The following is a 16524-nucleotide window of genomic DNA, read 5'->3' on the forward strand; positions in this document are numbered from 1 at the left end:
CGGGGAGGTCGGGTGGCTGGAAAGCAACCCTATAGAAATTAATAAATAAAATGGAATTGATTTGCAAATTAACAAATGAATAGTCATCTACACATCACAATTTCTGTGCATGAAATAAAACTAAAAAGCATCGGCATCATAAATGAAATGTTATAATGTGTCAGTTTAATTATTAACTTTCTGCCACTGTACATATGTCCCCCTCTCAATCAGCAGTCTGTCAGAGTAGGACAGAACCATAGACAGTATAAAGTGTGGATGTAGTTACCATGACGTCACTGTGTGGTTTCTGAAAGACTTGAGATGTGTTTTCATTGTTGCCATTCTGTGTTTTGAAACTGGGACCTAATTGTGAAACTGCAAGCTAATGAGAACACCCCAGATAATCCTCCCTTCTGAAACTTAAAGTGGCCAGAATTCACATAATGGACTTAATCTTTTATTTTGTATGACCTAAGAAGACTGGCTGAACCTGAACACTCTTTAGAAAAGTGCTTACTGAAGTTAACTCCGTGGGCGGGTTTCCTACAGAAAATCATGGGTATTGTCCCCTGATCGCTATTAAAACGTCTACAGGTTTACACTGGCTTCACTTTTCATGTCCAACTTTTGTACAGCCTATAGTTAGGACCTTCTTCCAGACAGTAGGAGGTGTATGAGAGTAACTTTCCACATTCTGCATGTATATCTCTGTGTTCAACACAACAAAATGGAGCAAAAACATGTTTCAAACAGGAATAGTGGTGCACTGACAGCACATTGTTAACCCAATTCAAGCACCAATGGCAGCTGACAAATTCTACAAATTCTACAGATTCTATGTTTCTATATTCTAATTTTCAATTCCATTTGTACTCCTGCATTTAGAAAAAAGCACTTCTATCCACATCAAGATTTGCTAACAGTTTGTTTAAAACCTGCAGGGTTTTATTCTCATTACCTCATTCTGACACCTAAAACTGACCTGAGGCTCGAGGCTCCAGCCGATAAACAGTTACTCACTGTTTTTGGAGCTTAAATGGATATTTTAGTTTTTATTTTTGTCATATAGCAGCTGCTGAACATACATTGACTCTTTTATGTTTTCATATTGGAAGGCGATTAAATGCACACTGGCTTTACGGCCCTGCGGGTAGCTGCTTCACACACCAACTTCCCTGAATCTCATCAGCTCAACTCCAGTGACAAAGCAGCTCGCTGCTTCGGCTAACAAGTCATCCAAGCGCCGTCGGTTGTTAAAATATGTATCTCTACTTTGTTGTCATTTAGTGCCACCTCCATAATGAACAGTGAACTGTCTCCGTGGAGAATTGAGATGTGAGGCTCAGGCTAAGAACTTGCAGCTGGGATCCCTCCATCTCTGCAGTCTTAACTTATTATGCTGCTGTGGTTTATGGTCCGTGCATGATGAGTGTGCTGCTGGGTCACGCTGAGCGAGATAATCACAGACAGAGACAGATACAGAGAGAGAGAGAGAAAGAGCCTAGCCAAGGAAAAGAACCACAAAGCAAAAAATAATGAAAACTGAGAGAGATCGACAGAAACACTGACTGTAACAGTGGCAGTTATTTTTTTAAATATTCATGCAATACTGGCAGGCCACTGCCATGGCACGACTTGTATGTATTTTCTAAGCTTTAAGTATGTGTTAGTAAACAGCCTTATCATTTAAAAGCTTCCATAAATCACTGATTTTTCCTGTCACTGAACATGTGAGACTCACTTTAAAAGCTAATTCAAGGCAAACGGACAAATCCTGAGATGGAGATCCATGATGCAGTTAGCTAAGCAGCTGTTCTAGGGAGTAAATTTCACTCTTAGTCAAACATGAAGAGAAATGTTCAGACTACGGGTTTTGAACCTGTGGCTCTGAGCCTCACGCAGCTATTTGTCAGTCTCCAGTGGTGATCACCGCAGCTTTGACAAAAAATAAAAAGCTGCTGTTGGCTGCTCCCTTGTCACAGAGGGTAGCGCCGCATGTTTCATCTGGCAGATTTTTTACGCTGGGTGCTCTTCCTGACAGAGATGGATAATGTTTTTCTTTAACAGTTAATTATCATTGCTGCCAGTGATTCTTTACATTCTAATTGTAACATGTATGCAATAAGCAGTAATAGCTCCTGCACGCTGTCATTGACAATGATGCTAATTTCTTCTTTCCCAGCTTTTACTGTGGGTACACCTCCTCGCACATAAATACGTACATGTGGAGCTGACAAGACGCAGCTGCATTGCTGTTTGTTCATTCATTTGATGACAATATGTTATGTTATTTTAAGTGCAATAGCTAAAAGCTTCTCAAAAAGTGTTAAAGCAACGAGGGCAGAGCTGAATAACATGTCGACACCTTCCACTGTTCATGCGTCACTTGTGCTTCTCGTACAAGTAAACTGCAAATGTGTGATGGTCTCATTCTGACGAGAAAATCAAGCTGCCATCACAAGTTTTGCCAGATTTTTTTGATAAAATAGTTCCTTGTTGTTGTTTTGTTGTGAGAAAAGAAAAGCAACATTTGAAAGATTTGCTTTTTCAATCAGAGCTCCGTTATAAGGGGTGTTTTGCAGCCACATCACAAATTAAGTGTTTGAGTTGTTTCAACCAACAACAACTACAAATAGAGACATCTTATTCAAATGTGGGATTGTTGTGGGAGGCCAAGCGCTCTGTTGCTAATAAACCCTCAGATAAGCATTGCTAACAGCATTTACAGATACGCAGCACACCAGAATAGACTTTTTCACTTCTACTATCTTTGTCTCAGGATTACAATTGCACATATTACGTGTTAGACTGCAAATCTTCTGGATTTCCCTGTTAGCTTTCTTGCACGTGCAAAGGTGGCACAAATGGCTTGTCTGTTATTCCTGTGATACCGATGGCAGGCGACTCCACATACAGCTCCACACACCTTCAAGCTGAGCTGGAAAATGTGCAGAAACACATCTATAAGGGAAGCAAGGTCTCTCAGAAAAAAAAGATTTTGGGTCATAAAGTATTAACAAACTGTTTTCAGCTTCACGTGGAAGGACTCAGTGAGCAGGGAGGACACATGCAGAGCGGGAAAGATGAAGAAATGCGGAGGCATGAATTGGAAGAACAGTGATGGCGCAGTGAGACATCCTCTTTGATCCAGGTGTAGAGAAGAGATTTGGGTAGAGGAGGACAAAGAGAAAGACACTCGAAAGGAAAACAAATAGAGACGCATCTCTTCAGTAGGACAAAGGGAGTGGAGAGACACTGGCAGGAAACAAAAGGAAGGCTAAAAGAAAAACGCAACAGGCAGAGAGACAAGTCGGACAAGGAGGAACGGATGGAGAGTTCGCACCACATCTGAGTCAGAAGCAGCAGGAAAGCGAGGAAACAACTGAAGGAGAAACACAGCAGGTGGAAAAAGAGAGAGAGCCTGATATTTTGGTGAAGCTCTAGATGTTTTATTCAAGGAGGAAGGATGGAAACTACAAAGCCATCTACTCTAACTGCTTACACACGGCTTTGTCTACACTCTTTCCACAACACCATTTATCCATCATCTGTCTGCAGAGTGTGTCTCTTTCCTTACCTCATTACTGTTAGACAACAAAATCACACACAAACTGAAAGAGACTTTTTATGCGCCTTGTTGCTCCTGGTAGTCTACAAAGGGTGAAACATTAGGATTCTCTCTTTGCTTTTATGTTTAACTTGGTATTTCCACTCAATGATGTTTCAAATTATATAGAGACAAATAAGTTTCACAGAACTGTTTCTACTACTGTGTCTCAGAAATCCTAAACCTACAAATATGCAAATATCCATTTCAGAAGATGAGATATTTCATTATTTCACTTTGCACTTGTCTAAGTGGCTCACTCATATATCCTATACTGGGGTCTCAGTGCAGCCCATCACAGTCCAGCCTCTCTCCTTCCCTTAAGCAAAGAAAATTCACTTAACAGGGGAGAAGATGAGGACTAGCTGCTCCTTGTAAACAGAAGGTTTGAGATGACCATATATATGATATCGGCTCTCTAAAACAGCACACAACCCCCCCCACCCCCCCCACCCCCCCTTCAGCGGATGAAAAGTGAATCCAGCCTTCTGGTGTCAAAGTGCCCATATATCATTCTGCACAGTGAAGCTCAAACATCCAAATGCATTAATAAGCACAACACTTCATGTATTTTCATGACTGCGCCCTTCTATCAAGTGGAAATATTCAGGATGTCTAGTGCATGCTTGCAACACTCAGCCTGACAAATGTGGTGTCTTTGGAAACTTTGAGGTCTCCACTTGAATTTCAAATAAAGCTCTGCGAGTGTGAGCAATGTTTGGCTGCACAGCAAGAGTTTCTAATGACTGTGGGATTCAGGGGGTCAGTGACTGTAAATATGGACGCGAGAGGAAAAGGGAACACGAAAAAGAAAAGTGGAGGACTTGCAGAGTAAAAGAGCTATGGAGAAGAAAGTGAAGATAACAATATTTTACACAAATCACGTCTTTAAGAGTGTAAGGTAGGAAAGCTATGAAATAAGAAATGAAAAGAAATCACTGAGCTGCGAGAAAAGAGAACAAGACAGGAGGGCGGGAGAGTCATTTTGCCATCTGTTTCCAATGTGTACAAGCGTATGGCATCTCCCTCTCTGCTCCTTTTGTCCATCTCTCTCCCCTTCGCCTCTTCTTTCGGGCAGAGGAAGATAACAGCAACGCCCAGCTTCACATTCCCACAATGACACATAACTAGAGACCTGGAGACTCACTAATGCTCAACTCAGACATGATTCAGTGATGAAAAGTGACATTTCTTCACCTAAGACGCAACCCAGCATCCTCTCAGTCCCAAGCCCACATCTACTGTACAAGCTGCATCTACACACACACACACACACACAGCTTCACCCACACTCTTGTACTCCGGGCAGGCTCAACATGCTTTGCCAAGCACAAAATTAACCAGAAAGCAAACACATAACCTTGCTGTATGGAGTGGATGAACTCGATTCAGTGGTTATCATAAAGGCTTCAGCCTACAGAGGTTTGAACACACAGCTGAGACCTTTTACTGACAAACACTGAGCTCTGTGAAACCTTCTGGGCTGCAGCATCCTAAATACAAAGGTTTTCAGGAGGCACTGTGAGTCTGAGAATCAGGAATCTTTGGAAAGATGTAATACAAGGGGCTTAATCACAAGGGGAATGTTTTCTAGAGAAGTTGACTTGTGCAGGAGGCTTAAATGTTGCTCTAATAAAAAGGGCAAAAATATCTTTAAAAACAATCTACTTCTTTAATTTCCTCTGATTGGCAACGAAGACGCGCTGAAAGCTGATGATGAAGAAGAAAGCTCTTTATAAAGCTCGAATGTTAATTTAAAAAGTAACAAAAACATATCGGTCCCCCGTGTTTCTATCGCTCTAATCAGATGAATGGTGTCGTGTTTTAAGCAGACTCCCCGCACTTGCTGCGCTACCTGCGGGAAAAGTAAAAAAACGCACAGCCGGCTCACCTTCTCCGGTCGTCCCGTATGCGCAGGAGAGAAGCAGGGCGACCTGAGCGATAATCCCAGCAACTCTTTTAGTTCCCAGATCCATGGTGAAGCGGTGAGAGGCTGCAGAGAAGCCCGGCGGCTGCTGGAGGAGAGAGACGAACGAACTCTCCTCTCCAGCTCCAAGAGAGATCTCCTCAAACCAGAACTGAAGGGGAGGAAGGGAGGCAGTGAGGGAGAGTGAGAAAGAGAGAGAGAGCGAGTCGAGGGTCTTACTACACGTTCCCAGCGGCAGCTTCCGTGTGCCTCCCTCTCCTCTGAAAGCTCTTCTTCAGTCCATCGATGTTTAATAAGCACAGTTTCAAAAGCCCTGCGCCTTGCAAGATTGGGTCCTTCAGTTCCAATGGGGTAATAAATCCTGCCAGGCAGACTCGTTTCACGTGAAATGCACATCCACACACAAATCCACGCCTTACTCAACACTTCGTTTTTATGGTGTGTGCATTTTAAATCTCACTAACTCGAATGCTTTTTATTTACAAAAAGTAAAGTAGTTGTGCAAGCGCCTAAATCTGTGTACATTTGGAGCAAGTTATATTCCCGTGTGGGCTTAAAACGTGCGCACAGCTGGGGAACAAACATTCAACACAGTCACATTAGTTTAACAATAAATATAAACAAGCAATACAAAAAGTGCATAAGAATGAAGGCGATGTGTAATAGCTAATAAAAAAAAGGCTGTCATTACAACGTTCAGCTGTAAAATCTCATATAAAGCTGTATTTACATTTCTTGGGGAGAAATGAGGGGCAACATGTGTACAACTCCAGGAAGTACTGCCAAGACCCAGGCTAACCGAATCAGCTAGTGACTGTGCTTTACATTTGCTACCACACAAAGAGCTGAGCATCATCAATCTTCTCACCCAGCTCTGTAAGTAATCAAACAAGCATATTTTCCACAATCTTTGATTATCTCGTTGTTTTAAGTTGATTTTTTCAATTGTCACCAAGACATGACAAGTGTTTGCATTAGCATCTCATTACTGTCTTGAAAATGTATTCCACAAGTGCCCTGTACTTGGCTGTCTGGGGAACATTGGTGCTCATCTCTTTGAGATGCTGCAGATACATTAGAAGAACAGGTGGCACCCAGCGAAGGTGAGTCTGCAAAAGGAAAATTGTGGTATAAGCATACTTAATGTATTTGTGAGACAAGTTCACCAAACTAAAGCATGCTCTGCTTTGTTCTCCTTTTTAAGTCAGATGGAAACCATCATTTATAACATGATCCTTATTTTAAATAAGCTTTGTGACTGAGACACTTCTGTGGCCATAGATCAGTGAGCAAAGGGTTGCTTTCCCATAGACCTCTATAAAATCTGACTTGTTTTTAAACCCGAAGACGTGCCCCCTTCTGGCAACTGGAAAAAAATAATGCAGGTTTTAGGCACATATGTGCTAGCTTCCCTTTTCAAATGCAGAAGCTACAGTGTCCATCTTTATTTTAAACTGAAGAAGAATATCAGCCTGTGTGTGGTTTTTTTTTTTTAAATGACATTGTGCTACAGAGGGTACTCTGGATACATGGTCAGTGATTGTTGGGTTGTCAGTTGGGTTTTCATCAAACCAGGCAACAGTCGGGCACCATGTTGTGGAAACTCCTGTTCTGGAATACCTAATATGGATATCTCCCAATTTGAATTTAAACAATAACAATGTACTCTTTGAGCAAAATGGCAGCTGTCAAGTATTTCCCCTCTATCCACGACAAAACAGACAACAAGAAAACCTGGCCTTTTTTTGACCCTGCGCCAAACCAGAAAAACTCTTTGCCCATCGGTTCCAGAAACGACTGCTCTGCTAACAACTTGAATGATGGTGCTGATCAGCAGCTCGAAGCTCCGGCAGCCTGGAAGACATCAAACATTTTGCCGGTGCCTGATTACCAGCCTCTGGATGTTTTCAGTGCGGCAGAAGAAGATCCTACTGTAGCGTCATGGAGCGAGGCGGATGATATCTGTGAGCTCTGCATCAGGCTCAAGGAAATTGAGCTATGCAACATGATAGGAGAGACAACGAGCAACCAGGAGAGTGAGTGTGATAGCAATTACCTGTGATGTTATTAGACAACTTAATAGCTCACTTTAGAGCCACGGGAGTTAACACAGTTGGTTATTCTGCAGTTTTGATGAGTATCATCATTAGTATAACTAAACTAAATTAGTATCATTTAGTCGTCTGAAACTGATAAAGGAAAAGAGCAGAAGAGATATATGAAAAGAAGTGAAGCTGTGAAAACAATTGTAATATATTGTGCACAAAACATTCTGTTAGTGCTAAAAAGTTTTCAGATCCTACATAATATGACTGTCAAAGTACTACACATCACACGTCAGAGTCCTGCACTAAAACTGCTGCAAGTTAATGTTTTTAAATATGATAATAAATGGTTTAAAATAGTAAAAATGAAAAATGCTCAATTTAAACAATATTTTTAAATGTGAAGTTCACCTGTATTTTTCATAGATGAGACCTAGATTAGATCAGTTCAATTTAAAGTCTGCCAAATGGCTTATAAATTAATTGACTTGTCACTTTAGTTTTACATGTATTTATTCTCAAGTGGTTTTAAATAATAACAGAAATATTTAAGGTCTGTTAAATGTAGGGGGGTTTAAAAATGCATTTATTTCACAGTGAAATGTAGAAGCTTGGATTAAGTGAAAATATATAATATAATATAAAGAATTTTATCCCCTCTAATGCTTATTTAAGTGAAATTCTTGCAGTATGTGATGCATTACGGTCTCTCTCTCTCTTTCAGAAAAGTTTCTGAGGAACATTGGGTATTACTGGGTCAAGCAGAAGAGGAGAAAAAGGAAGTAAAAATCTCAGAAAGACAAAAACATTAAAATGAACTGCAATGACAAGCAATTACGCTTTTGAGCTGAAATGTTTTTCTGTTTGTGTGGGTTCTCAGTTTAGCCACTTGACTGCTTTTGCTACTATGTGCATCTTTGTCCATCAGTTTTTATCATTATACACTAAAACACTGTGTAAACACTGGAAACCTGCAAAACCACAAAAATTGTAGTATCACACTGAGGGAAAGAGGAACGATATCTGCATTTAACAACTGCTGGTCATCACCCAGTAATGACTTAGCTTCCGAGGGCAGAGATGTGATTTCCTAAACTGGAAGTCTTGAAATATTGGACCCCAGGAGCTAAATTACAATTAAATCAGGATGGCTGATGGATTTCCGAACCCATCAGCTAGTCTAATGGTTTTATCAAGACATGTGAATGTGATATCAGAAGCAAGTTTTGTAACTTGGCAATGATCTTGAAACTTCCTATCTAGTAGAATGGGGAGACAGCTTTTATTTCAGTGGTCACTGCCACGTGAAATATAAAGTGTGGTGGACTTTAAAGAAAACTGCTTTAAAACTTCGCTTATTTTGGCCACCAAAAGTCTTTTCCCTCCACCAGTTATATTCCTACTGCACTGTTTCACAACATTACACCTTTATTTACTGCTCAAACCAGAGTGCTGACATTAAAAGTGTCTCGGCTTCTCCCACAAAAACAACAACTGGGATCAAATACCATGCTTATTTGCATGATGGATACAGCAAGCTGATAAAAATTAAAGAACACTACAGTTACCTACAGCTTAGTAATCATGTTTAAAGATGTAGAAATGTGCCAGTTGTAACGATCTGCTTTGCGCATGTATCGGTGTAGCAAGAAAATTAGCCAATATGTTTCCCATTTGACGCTTGATTGGCTTTTTGGGGGGCAGGGGTGAGGCAACAGGCACTCAGAATTGTCCCATGGATTTTTATTCACGATTCTTTGAGCCATGTCTCCTCCTCATACACTGAAAAAAAGGCCATGTTGGATTTACTTGATTCAATAATGGACATTGGTTGCACACAAATGTTTTGCTTTGGGAGAAACTTAAACAACTGAGTTAAATCAACACAACTTTTTCATATTCAGTAAACCTGTGCATTTTGTGTTCATAAAACGCGATTGAAACATGTTCAGATGAAGTAAGTTGAGCTCCTGGAATATTTTAATTCTTCACAATTTTGTCATTTCATTTCAACACTATTCAATAACTTTTACCCCAATACTACTTGGTCACTTAAATACTACATGCTGTCTTCATATTACATAATGTTCAACAAAGTCTAGATCCTGGTTACCATAAAAATTTAATGGGTCTTCAACAACTACCATCCTTCTATCTTTATCCTGGTTGCAGGAGGGCTGGGAAATAACCCTGAAGTGATAGGTTACGGTGCAGGGTACACCCTGGACAGCTGAGCAGTCTATCACATAGAAACAAACAACCATTTACACTTACATTCACAGATAATTTAGAATCACCAGTTTACCCTAACTCTAATAACTGCATGACTTTTAACTGCGGGAGGAAACCAGAATACCCAGAGAGAAACCTGCAAACTAGCCAGAATGTGGATTTGAACACAGGACCTTCTTACTGTGAAGCAACAGCACTAACCACCATGCCAACAATCTAGGAAATGTAGGAAAGGTATGATTTCCTGTATTTGATGCAGAATTGTTTTGTTTTTGTAATAATGCACAATAAATAGCAATAGCATGCAGGTGGTGCGTGTGTAGGTCTCTGCCTCTTATAACTCCAGTGATTTTCCTGCAGTTTGAAATCTTGTGCAATCTTGTGAATTTCATGAGTTCAGCAACTAACCACTCTTACTAGATTGTATCATGTCGTCTCAACAAGAACAAATTAAGTTGTTGACTTTCGTACAGATTCTTCATGATTTAATTACGTTCATAGAAACATGAAATTGTGTTCAAATTACAAGTTAGACTTTTTTAATGTAACAACCACCCAATTTACTTTTTTTGGTATACTAAAAAAAGTAGAGGTGGCTGCTCGACTTGACTGAGATGGATGCCTTCCTGAAACCACAATCTAAAGAGCGCGAGTCTGAAACCTGTGCAGTGTCGTGGGATTTAACATTGATATATTATTGACTTACTTCACTTGAACATGATATGACCAATTTAATCTAGCCTCTCTGCATATCATGTAGTTTCTACACTATGTAGTTACACTTAACTTTAAAGCATGAGGCAATTGTGTTAATTACACGCAAGATGCTTACGTAAATCCAAGAGCTGGCCAGTGTGCATTGTCTCAGATAAAGTATATCAACAGCTTGCGCTGTGCATGCCATTATAATCTGAAGTATCCGGGAGCTGCTGCTAATTCAAATGACAGAACAACAACGTTGCCAGGCAGTCGCTGTAGGTGGCAATAGTTTGCTGTGCTCATGTGAAGTAAAGCTTGCATTGTGAGAGACAAAAGCATCTGATTGGCATATAAAGAAGAGGAGGCTATAAAGGTCCCCAGATAAGCACATTCAAAATCTGCTTTGGTCTGCTACTTTTTTGTTGTATAAGGTTTTACAAACACACACACAGTTACACATATAAAATGCATGGAGTGCTCTGATGGCGCCCAGATTTTCTAGACACTAGGTTAAAATTTGCTCTACAGTTCGAAGCGAAATTTGTTCTTGGCTTTACTTAAGTCAAGAGTAAGGGGTGGGTTAAAGCAACCGTGATTCAACACACAGTAGTCGTTTGAGACCAATTTGTGTAACACAGAAGTGCCTGGGGATGAGGTTATAATGTTACATTCAACAGATCGGGTGCAGTGCAGAATATTGAGTGCATACATTTAGAGAGAGAAGCTTTCGGTTGCGTTCGGTCGATAATGCACGGTCAAGAAAAAGCCCTGAAAACAGAGAAGAGAGGGGAAGGCGTGCAGAGAGTCAGCAGGGGGATCTGATAATGAAAACCTACTGAGAGTATAGACAGCAGGGGAATGAGATGATAAAAAACCTGTTGAGAGCAAACACAGTGGGAGAATCAGATACAAACACTCAACATTAGCATCAGACACCTTGCTGGCCTGTGGACATACCGCACACAGAGAAAACAGCTGCTGCTTAATGTTTAAATCAGACCAGTGAGAGGTTTTCAAACTATGTCAATGTGAGACGTGCAGAAAATGCAGAGACAGAAAACAGCAGGCTTTTGGTGGCAGAGGTCAAACTGAGAGTGACACACAGCAAGAAAGTTACAGTAGATTGATAAGGTGAGACAGAAAATCTAAAATAACATTTTAGAAGCAGGTAAAGGGATAATGAACGCACTTTTTTTTCTCTTTCAACTAGCTCTGAACATCAAAAAATACTCAAAGAGTAAAATATGGGGAAGGAAAGACAGACAAATCTTAGGTTTTGTAGAGTCTGAAAAGAAAAACAACAACTTCACAACACGGGTGTAGTTTCGACTTTGTGAAAGGAAGATTAGTTTTTGCCTTATCTGACAGGTTTGACAGAATCACTTGGCAGTTCTCAGTGAAAGCCTACAATGGGACACTGGGGAAAACCAATTTGCTTCTTTTCAAATAGAAAAACTTTCAAAGAATTGTGTGTAAAAAGTGACCAGATTTTCATTTACAGGTTAAAGAAAGAAAATAAGACTCTTTGTGTCCACTTGGTTTGGCACTAGTGAATACAGTACAGATGAAAGCAGAGCAAGGGAGTTAATTGTGACCCAGACGTTACCCATCAACGAACACTTTAATGTCCCTCCATCCTCCATAGCAGAATTTGATCTCTCTGGAGTTAGTCAGTTAAACCTGGATGGAGCTCATTTATCAGACTGTAACATCTCATCTTGTCTGGTTGGAGATTTTGGCAGCAGAAGGAAATCCACCCAAATTGTGATGACAGCACATCGTGACAGGCCTGTGGAGAAGTGCTCGTATGATGAGCATGAAAGGCCACTGTCAATTAAATGTTAACTTTTGCTTCAATATATCTCTAATAAGATAGTCCCTTCAGCCACCCATGTGAAAAAAACTGCCTTACTTTTGAATTATCAAATTGTTTGAGCGTACCCTTTGTGGCCTGGGGGGATTTTATAGTCTGGTAGTGTAATAATGCTCATAACAGTGTGATGGGACACTGTTAGAATAATCAATCCTCTATTTTAAAATTGGGACACTGAACAAAGCTCAGCAAAGTTTCCATTCTGCCAGAGCTGGCAGGGAAATGAGACCAAAACAGGAAGCACACCCATGAATTTGTCATTCACACAGACTGCAAATTTTGCACTTGTTGGTTGCTTTTTCTTTACTTTTACATTTAAATCATACTAAAAACTTCTCAGCCGGGTTAAGGTCAGTGAGCTGATACAGGACTCTGTCACGCTTCTTTGTCAAGAATCCTTTAAGATCCTTGAGGTGTGTTTTGGGTCACTTTCTCAGATGTTGTGGTGTACATGGTGGTTAAGTCTTTGATGATAAAAGAGTCACTCAGTCTCCATCCAGCTGATTTTGAGATGTATGTGCTGCTTGGACTGATGCAGTTTCTAATGGAGTGAATCAATCCTTTGCAGCAGTGGCTGTCATGAAACAGCTGTTTAGCAGGCAGGATGTCCACCCAGATGCAAGATTTGGGAGACCTGAGTAAACTCAAAAAGCAGCTTTTAAATGTAAGCTCTGACAAAATATAAAACAATTGCAAGTCAGGAAGAAGAAATACAAAACTACAAGTCTTTTATAAAAACACAGAACACCGAGAAACACAACTGAAGGTAAAGACTTGTGGAAAAGTTAAAAAAATTAAACAAGAAAGAACTATTGCCAAGACAATAACTCTGACTCACAAGCCTGAAACAGAAAAACAAAAATACAGAGAGCAAAACCAAAAATCCATACGAGCCAACAAAAAGATGAAAGCCTGGCTCCAAGGCCCAGACACATGACGATGGCCACCTTTGGTCTTCCTTTCCAGAATTTCATCACAGCATTTCATGGTTCTTGTGACTGAACTTGGTGTCTTTTGGTGATTAAGTGCTGCTTTGCTTTTCTTAGCTGAGCGGGGAAAACAATTACCCAATGAATTACCAACGTAGGCAGATAGGACTGTTTTTATGTATACCAGCAGTAGCTCAACACAGCACAACTGATGGTCTCATTAGAGGGTGAGAAATCCCACAAACTTTTGACAAGTTGTCTGTTAATTAAAAGGCACCCCGCATTGATGCTGGCAAGGATACTGGCAAGGATACTGCCTTTCTTTTGTAAAGTTGTGATCACAGCAAACACTTTGATGGATCTAAAATCTGACACATATTCATGAAATTATATACAGGTTTTATTTGTCTTCAGTACCTTATTAATTTTGTGTTTAGTCTATATATTCTTACTGGATTTATTATGTGACTCATATCTCTCTTCGGTTTTCTCATATTTTATTGTAATTTATTATCAGAGTATTTTATTTCCATGCTTACTTTTATCTTTGCTGGGCTTTATTAGAAATGACATCACTTCCTTGGTGTTTCTAAACAAGAATAAAAAGCTGATGAAAGCTGAACTTTTGAGATCTCAGACTAATTGATGACACTAGATTGCTTCACTCCCACTTTGCAGAATAAACCAAACCAAAGAAGTAAAAGGTTTAGTGATTGAATAAATGCAAGCAAACTTGCTTTTATTTGAGCACTCATTCAACCATCAGCTCCCAATGGATCCTTCACTGCACTAAACCATCTCCTCTTCTGTCAAACGCAGAGGAATTTCTTTCTCTGATCTGCCAAGTTGGTCGGTAAAAGCTTTCAGCAGATTTTGAACCTGATCCCCGACCAGCAACTTGTTACTTCTGCACCACATAGCAATTAATGAAATATTTTTCCTTTACCATGGTAACTTCCTGCACAGCTAAACAGAGATGCTGAATGGACTTCTGAAAAATAGAACGAGGAGCTGCATGAGAATGAGCACAGAGGGAGAGGGAGGCCAGTGTAGATGTAACTACAACTAAAAGTAAGTAATATAGATGGTTTTTAATTATGGCTTCATCTATGATGGGTATTTTTTAATCTAAATTCATTTCATTATACTTCATGAGCAGAGCTGAAAATTCCTCCTGACAGAGTGTGAAAATAGGTGAAAGGATCAACTTGGGATCTGTTAGTATTTCTGTGCATGTCTTTGGATAAATATTGATAAGAGAGAGAAGCTTTTCATTTGAGACCATTCACTAATGTGCTGTCTGAGCCACTTTACAGTCATATCATGTTTGTTTCTACAAATCAGGACCTTTTTCTAACAGAGCATGGAGACAAATCTTACTATAATATACCAACTCTGACTGGGAGCAACCAAACCTGGCACGCAGGTACATCTTAGGCCTCTGAAGGTTTTATCTACAGTATATCACATTATCATGTTGTAATGCTGCCTAGCAACCAGAGGATTTTTTTCTCTGTTTTGTTTACAAATAGTCCCAAAGAATGACTGTTAAGAGACGACTATTCATAAAGTTTGGGAAAGTTGCAGTCAGCTGAGAAGGAAGAAGTCATGTGGATGAGTGATGAAAGGTTTCTCTCAGTGAAAACGCTGCATCCAAATGAACAGAATCAACTTTCTGCAAACAGACTTCACAGTTTCTGAGGAGAAAACAGCAGAAAAGAGAGAGGGAGGGAGGGTGGGGGGTTAGGGGAAATATTCGACACAGAGTTAATGAAATGCTGCAGGTTAGATGGTGCAGAGATAATGTTTGTGGTCGATCTCATTAGAGATGCTCACATCTCCAACCCAATGCACAAAAAAAAAAAAAAAAAAAAAGATTAAAGTTTAGCTTTTTCCCCCCCACAAGATTCAGCAGCAAAATTACCAGCATGATGAATAAACATTATCAAATAAATACAACAGCTTTCAGCATGTGAATGGGCTACTGCACAGGTAGGTCTGAGCTTCCAAGCATTTTGAAAGCAACTTTTAAAGCATACTTTAAACTTTATTCATCTCCATTGGGATCAAATGCTGGGAACAGCCCAACTGATATCACTGTGCATTCTATGACCGTTATCAGCGACTATGATAATGGGCATTTGGGAAAAAACTATGATAAATTTTGACATTTGAAGTTTTGCATTTGTCCAACAGGGAAGCGCGTATTGGTGCTGTCACTCACCGGTTACCTCAACAGTTAGACGGCTCATGTAAATGCTTGCAGATCTCCTGGAGTTACATTTGAACATGCTGGGTACCCTTTAGCATCATTTTGCTTGTAGGGTTTCTTTGAATGAGGTGTATTTGAACCAAAACCAACCTCTTTTCCTAAAGTTGAACCAAATGTTGGTGCCTAGACCTAACAGAACAGAAATGAAAGCAAAAGTAAAGATAAAGAGAGAAAGAAAAGAAAAGTAATCAAATAAGCAGCACTTAAGCAAACCTCCATATGGCACCACACTCTTTGGGGAGTATTTACTTTAAAGGGACTAATATTGTATTTTGTTTTTTTGTTCTTTTTAAATAAGTTTGTAGTAAAGATGAAGGTAATATGACAGGTGTTTACTTTGAAGTTAGTAATGGATAAAAAGTATAGATTTGTAAATTAGTGAACATATAAAACTTGAGCTTATTATATAATAACTAACTACTTTCTCTTAGCAACACATTCTTTAAAGATATAACACATTTTGGGGTCAACTTGAAAGAAAGGAAGATGTGAATGTAATAAAAGTGAGATTATATTTTAAGTCTTCATAAGTTGCTTTGTAAATGTTGACAATACACAGCACCTCATAGTTTCTAAGTTCAAAGACTGTTCTGGTAATTTTCGAATTAACCTTGAAGACTGTGGTGGATTTAAGCCAAATTTTAACGGGTTGTTAAAATGACTCTACTCTACAGCCTTACAAAGTTTTATTGGAATTCATTAAAAACAAATTATGATGTTTACAAGCAGAAAAAAGTACACAATTGCACACAAACACTACCAACAAACATGACCTAATGTCTAAACAGGAATGAACCATGGCCTAATGGTAGATTGTCTGTCACAGATCAAAATGGCATTTTTTGATGCCCTGAGGTAAGAGCAGTTTGACCGCGCCAACCTCTGAGGAAACAAAAAGCTGGAAAGTCCAACAAAGAAGCTGTTATAACTTCTTTGCAGTTTTGCACTTTCTATTTAA

The 16524-nt window shown here is 39.6% G+C and overlaps 1 protein-coding gene and 1 long non-coding RNA gene across 2 annotated transcripts in view; one reads left to right on the top strand and one right to left on the bottom strand.

Annotated features, from left to right (window-relative positions):
* LOC101469035 (contactin-associated protein-like 4) overlaps positions 1-5742 on the bottom strand; it is a 163359-nt gene extending 157617 nt beyond the window's left edge. Inside the window, exon 1 of the mRNA XM_004565554.4 lies at positions 5481-5742. Coding sequence (XP_004565611.2) covers positions 5481-5565 — 85 coding nt within the window. The 5' untranslated portion in view covers positions 5566-5742. The remainder of the gene's footprint in view (positions 1-5480) is intronic.
* A 1355-nt stretch (positions 5743-7097) lies between these two features.
* Positions 7098-8395, top strand: LOC143413755 (uncharacterized). The gene is made up of 2 exons (XR_013094370.1): positions 7098-7552; positions 8286-8395. It is a non-coding gene; the product is annotated as an uncharacterized LOC143413755 (long non-coding RNA).
* The last annotated feature ends 8129 nt before the right edge of the window (positions 8396-16524 follow it).

The sequence above is a fragment of the Maylandia zebra genome, linkage group LG18 (assembly GCF_041146795.1).
Source record: "Maylandia zebra isolate NMK-2024a linkage group LG18, Mzebra_GT3a, whole genome shotgun sequence".
Lineage (NCBI taxonomy): Eukaryota > Metazoa > Chordata > Actinopteri > Cichliformes > Cichlidae > Maylandia > Maylandia zebra.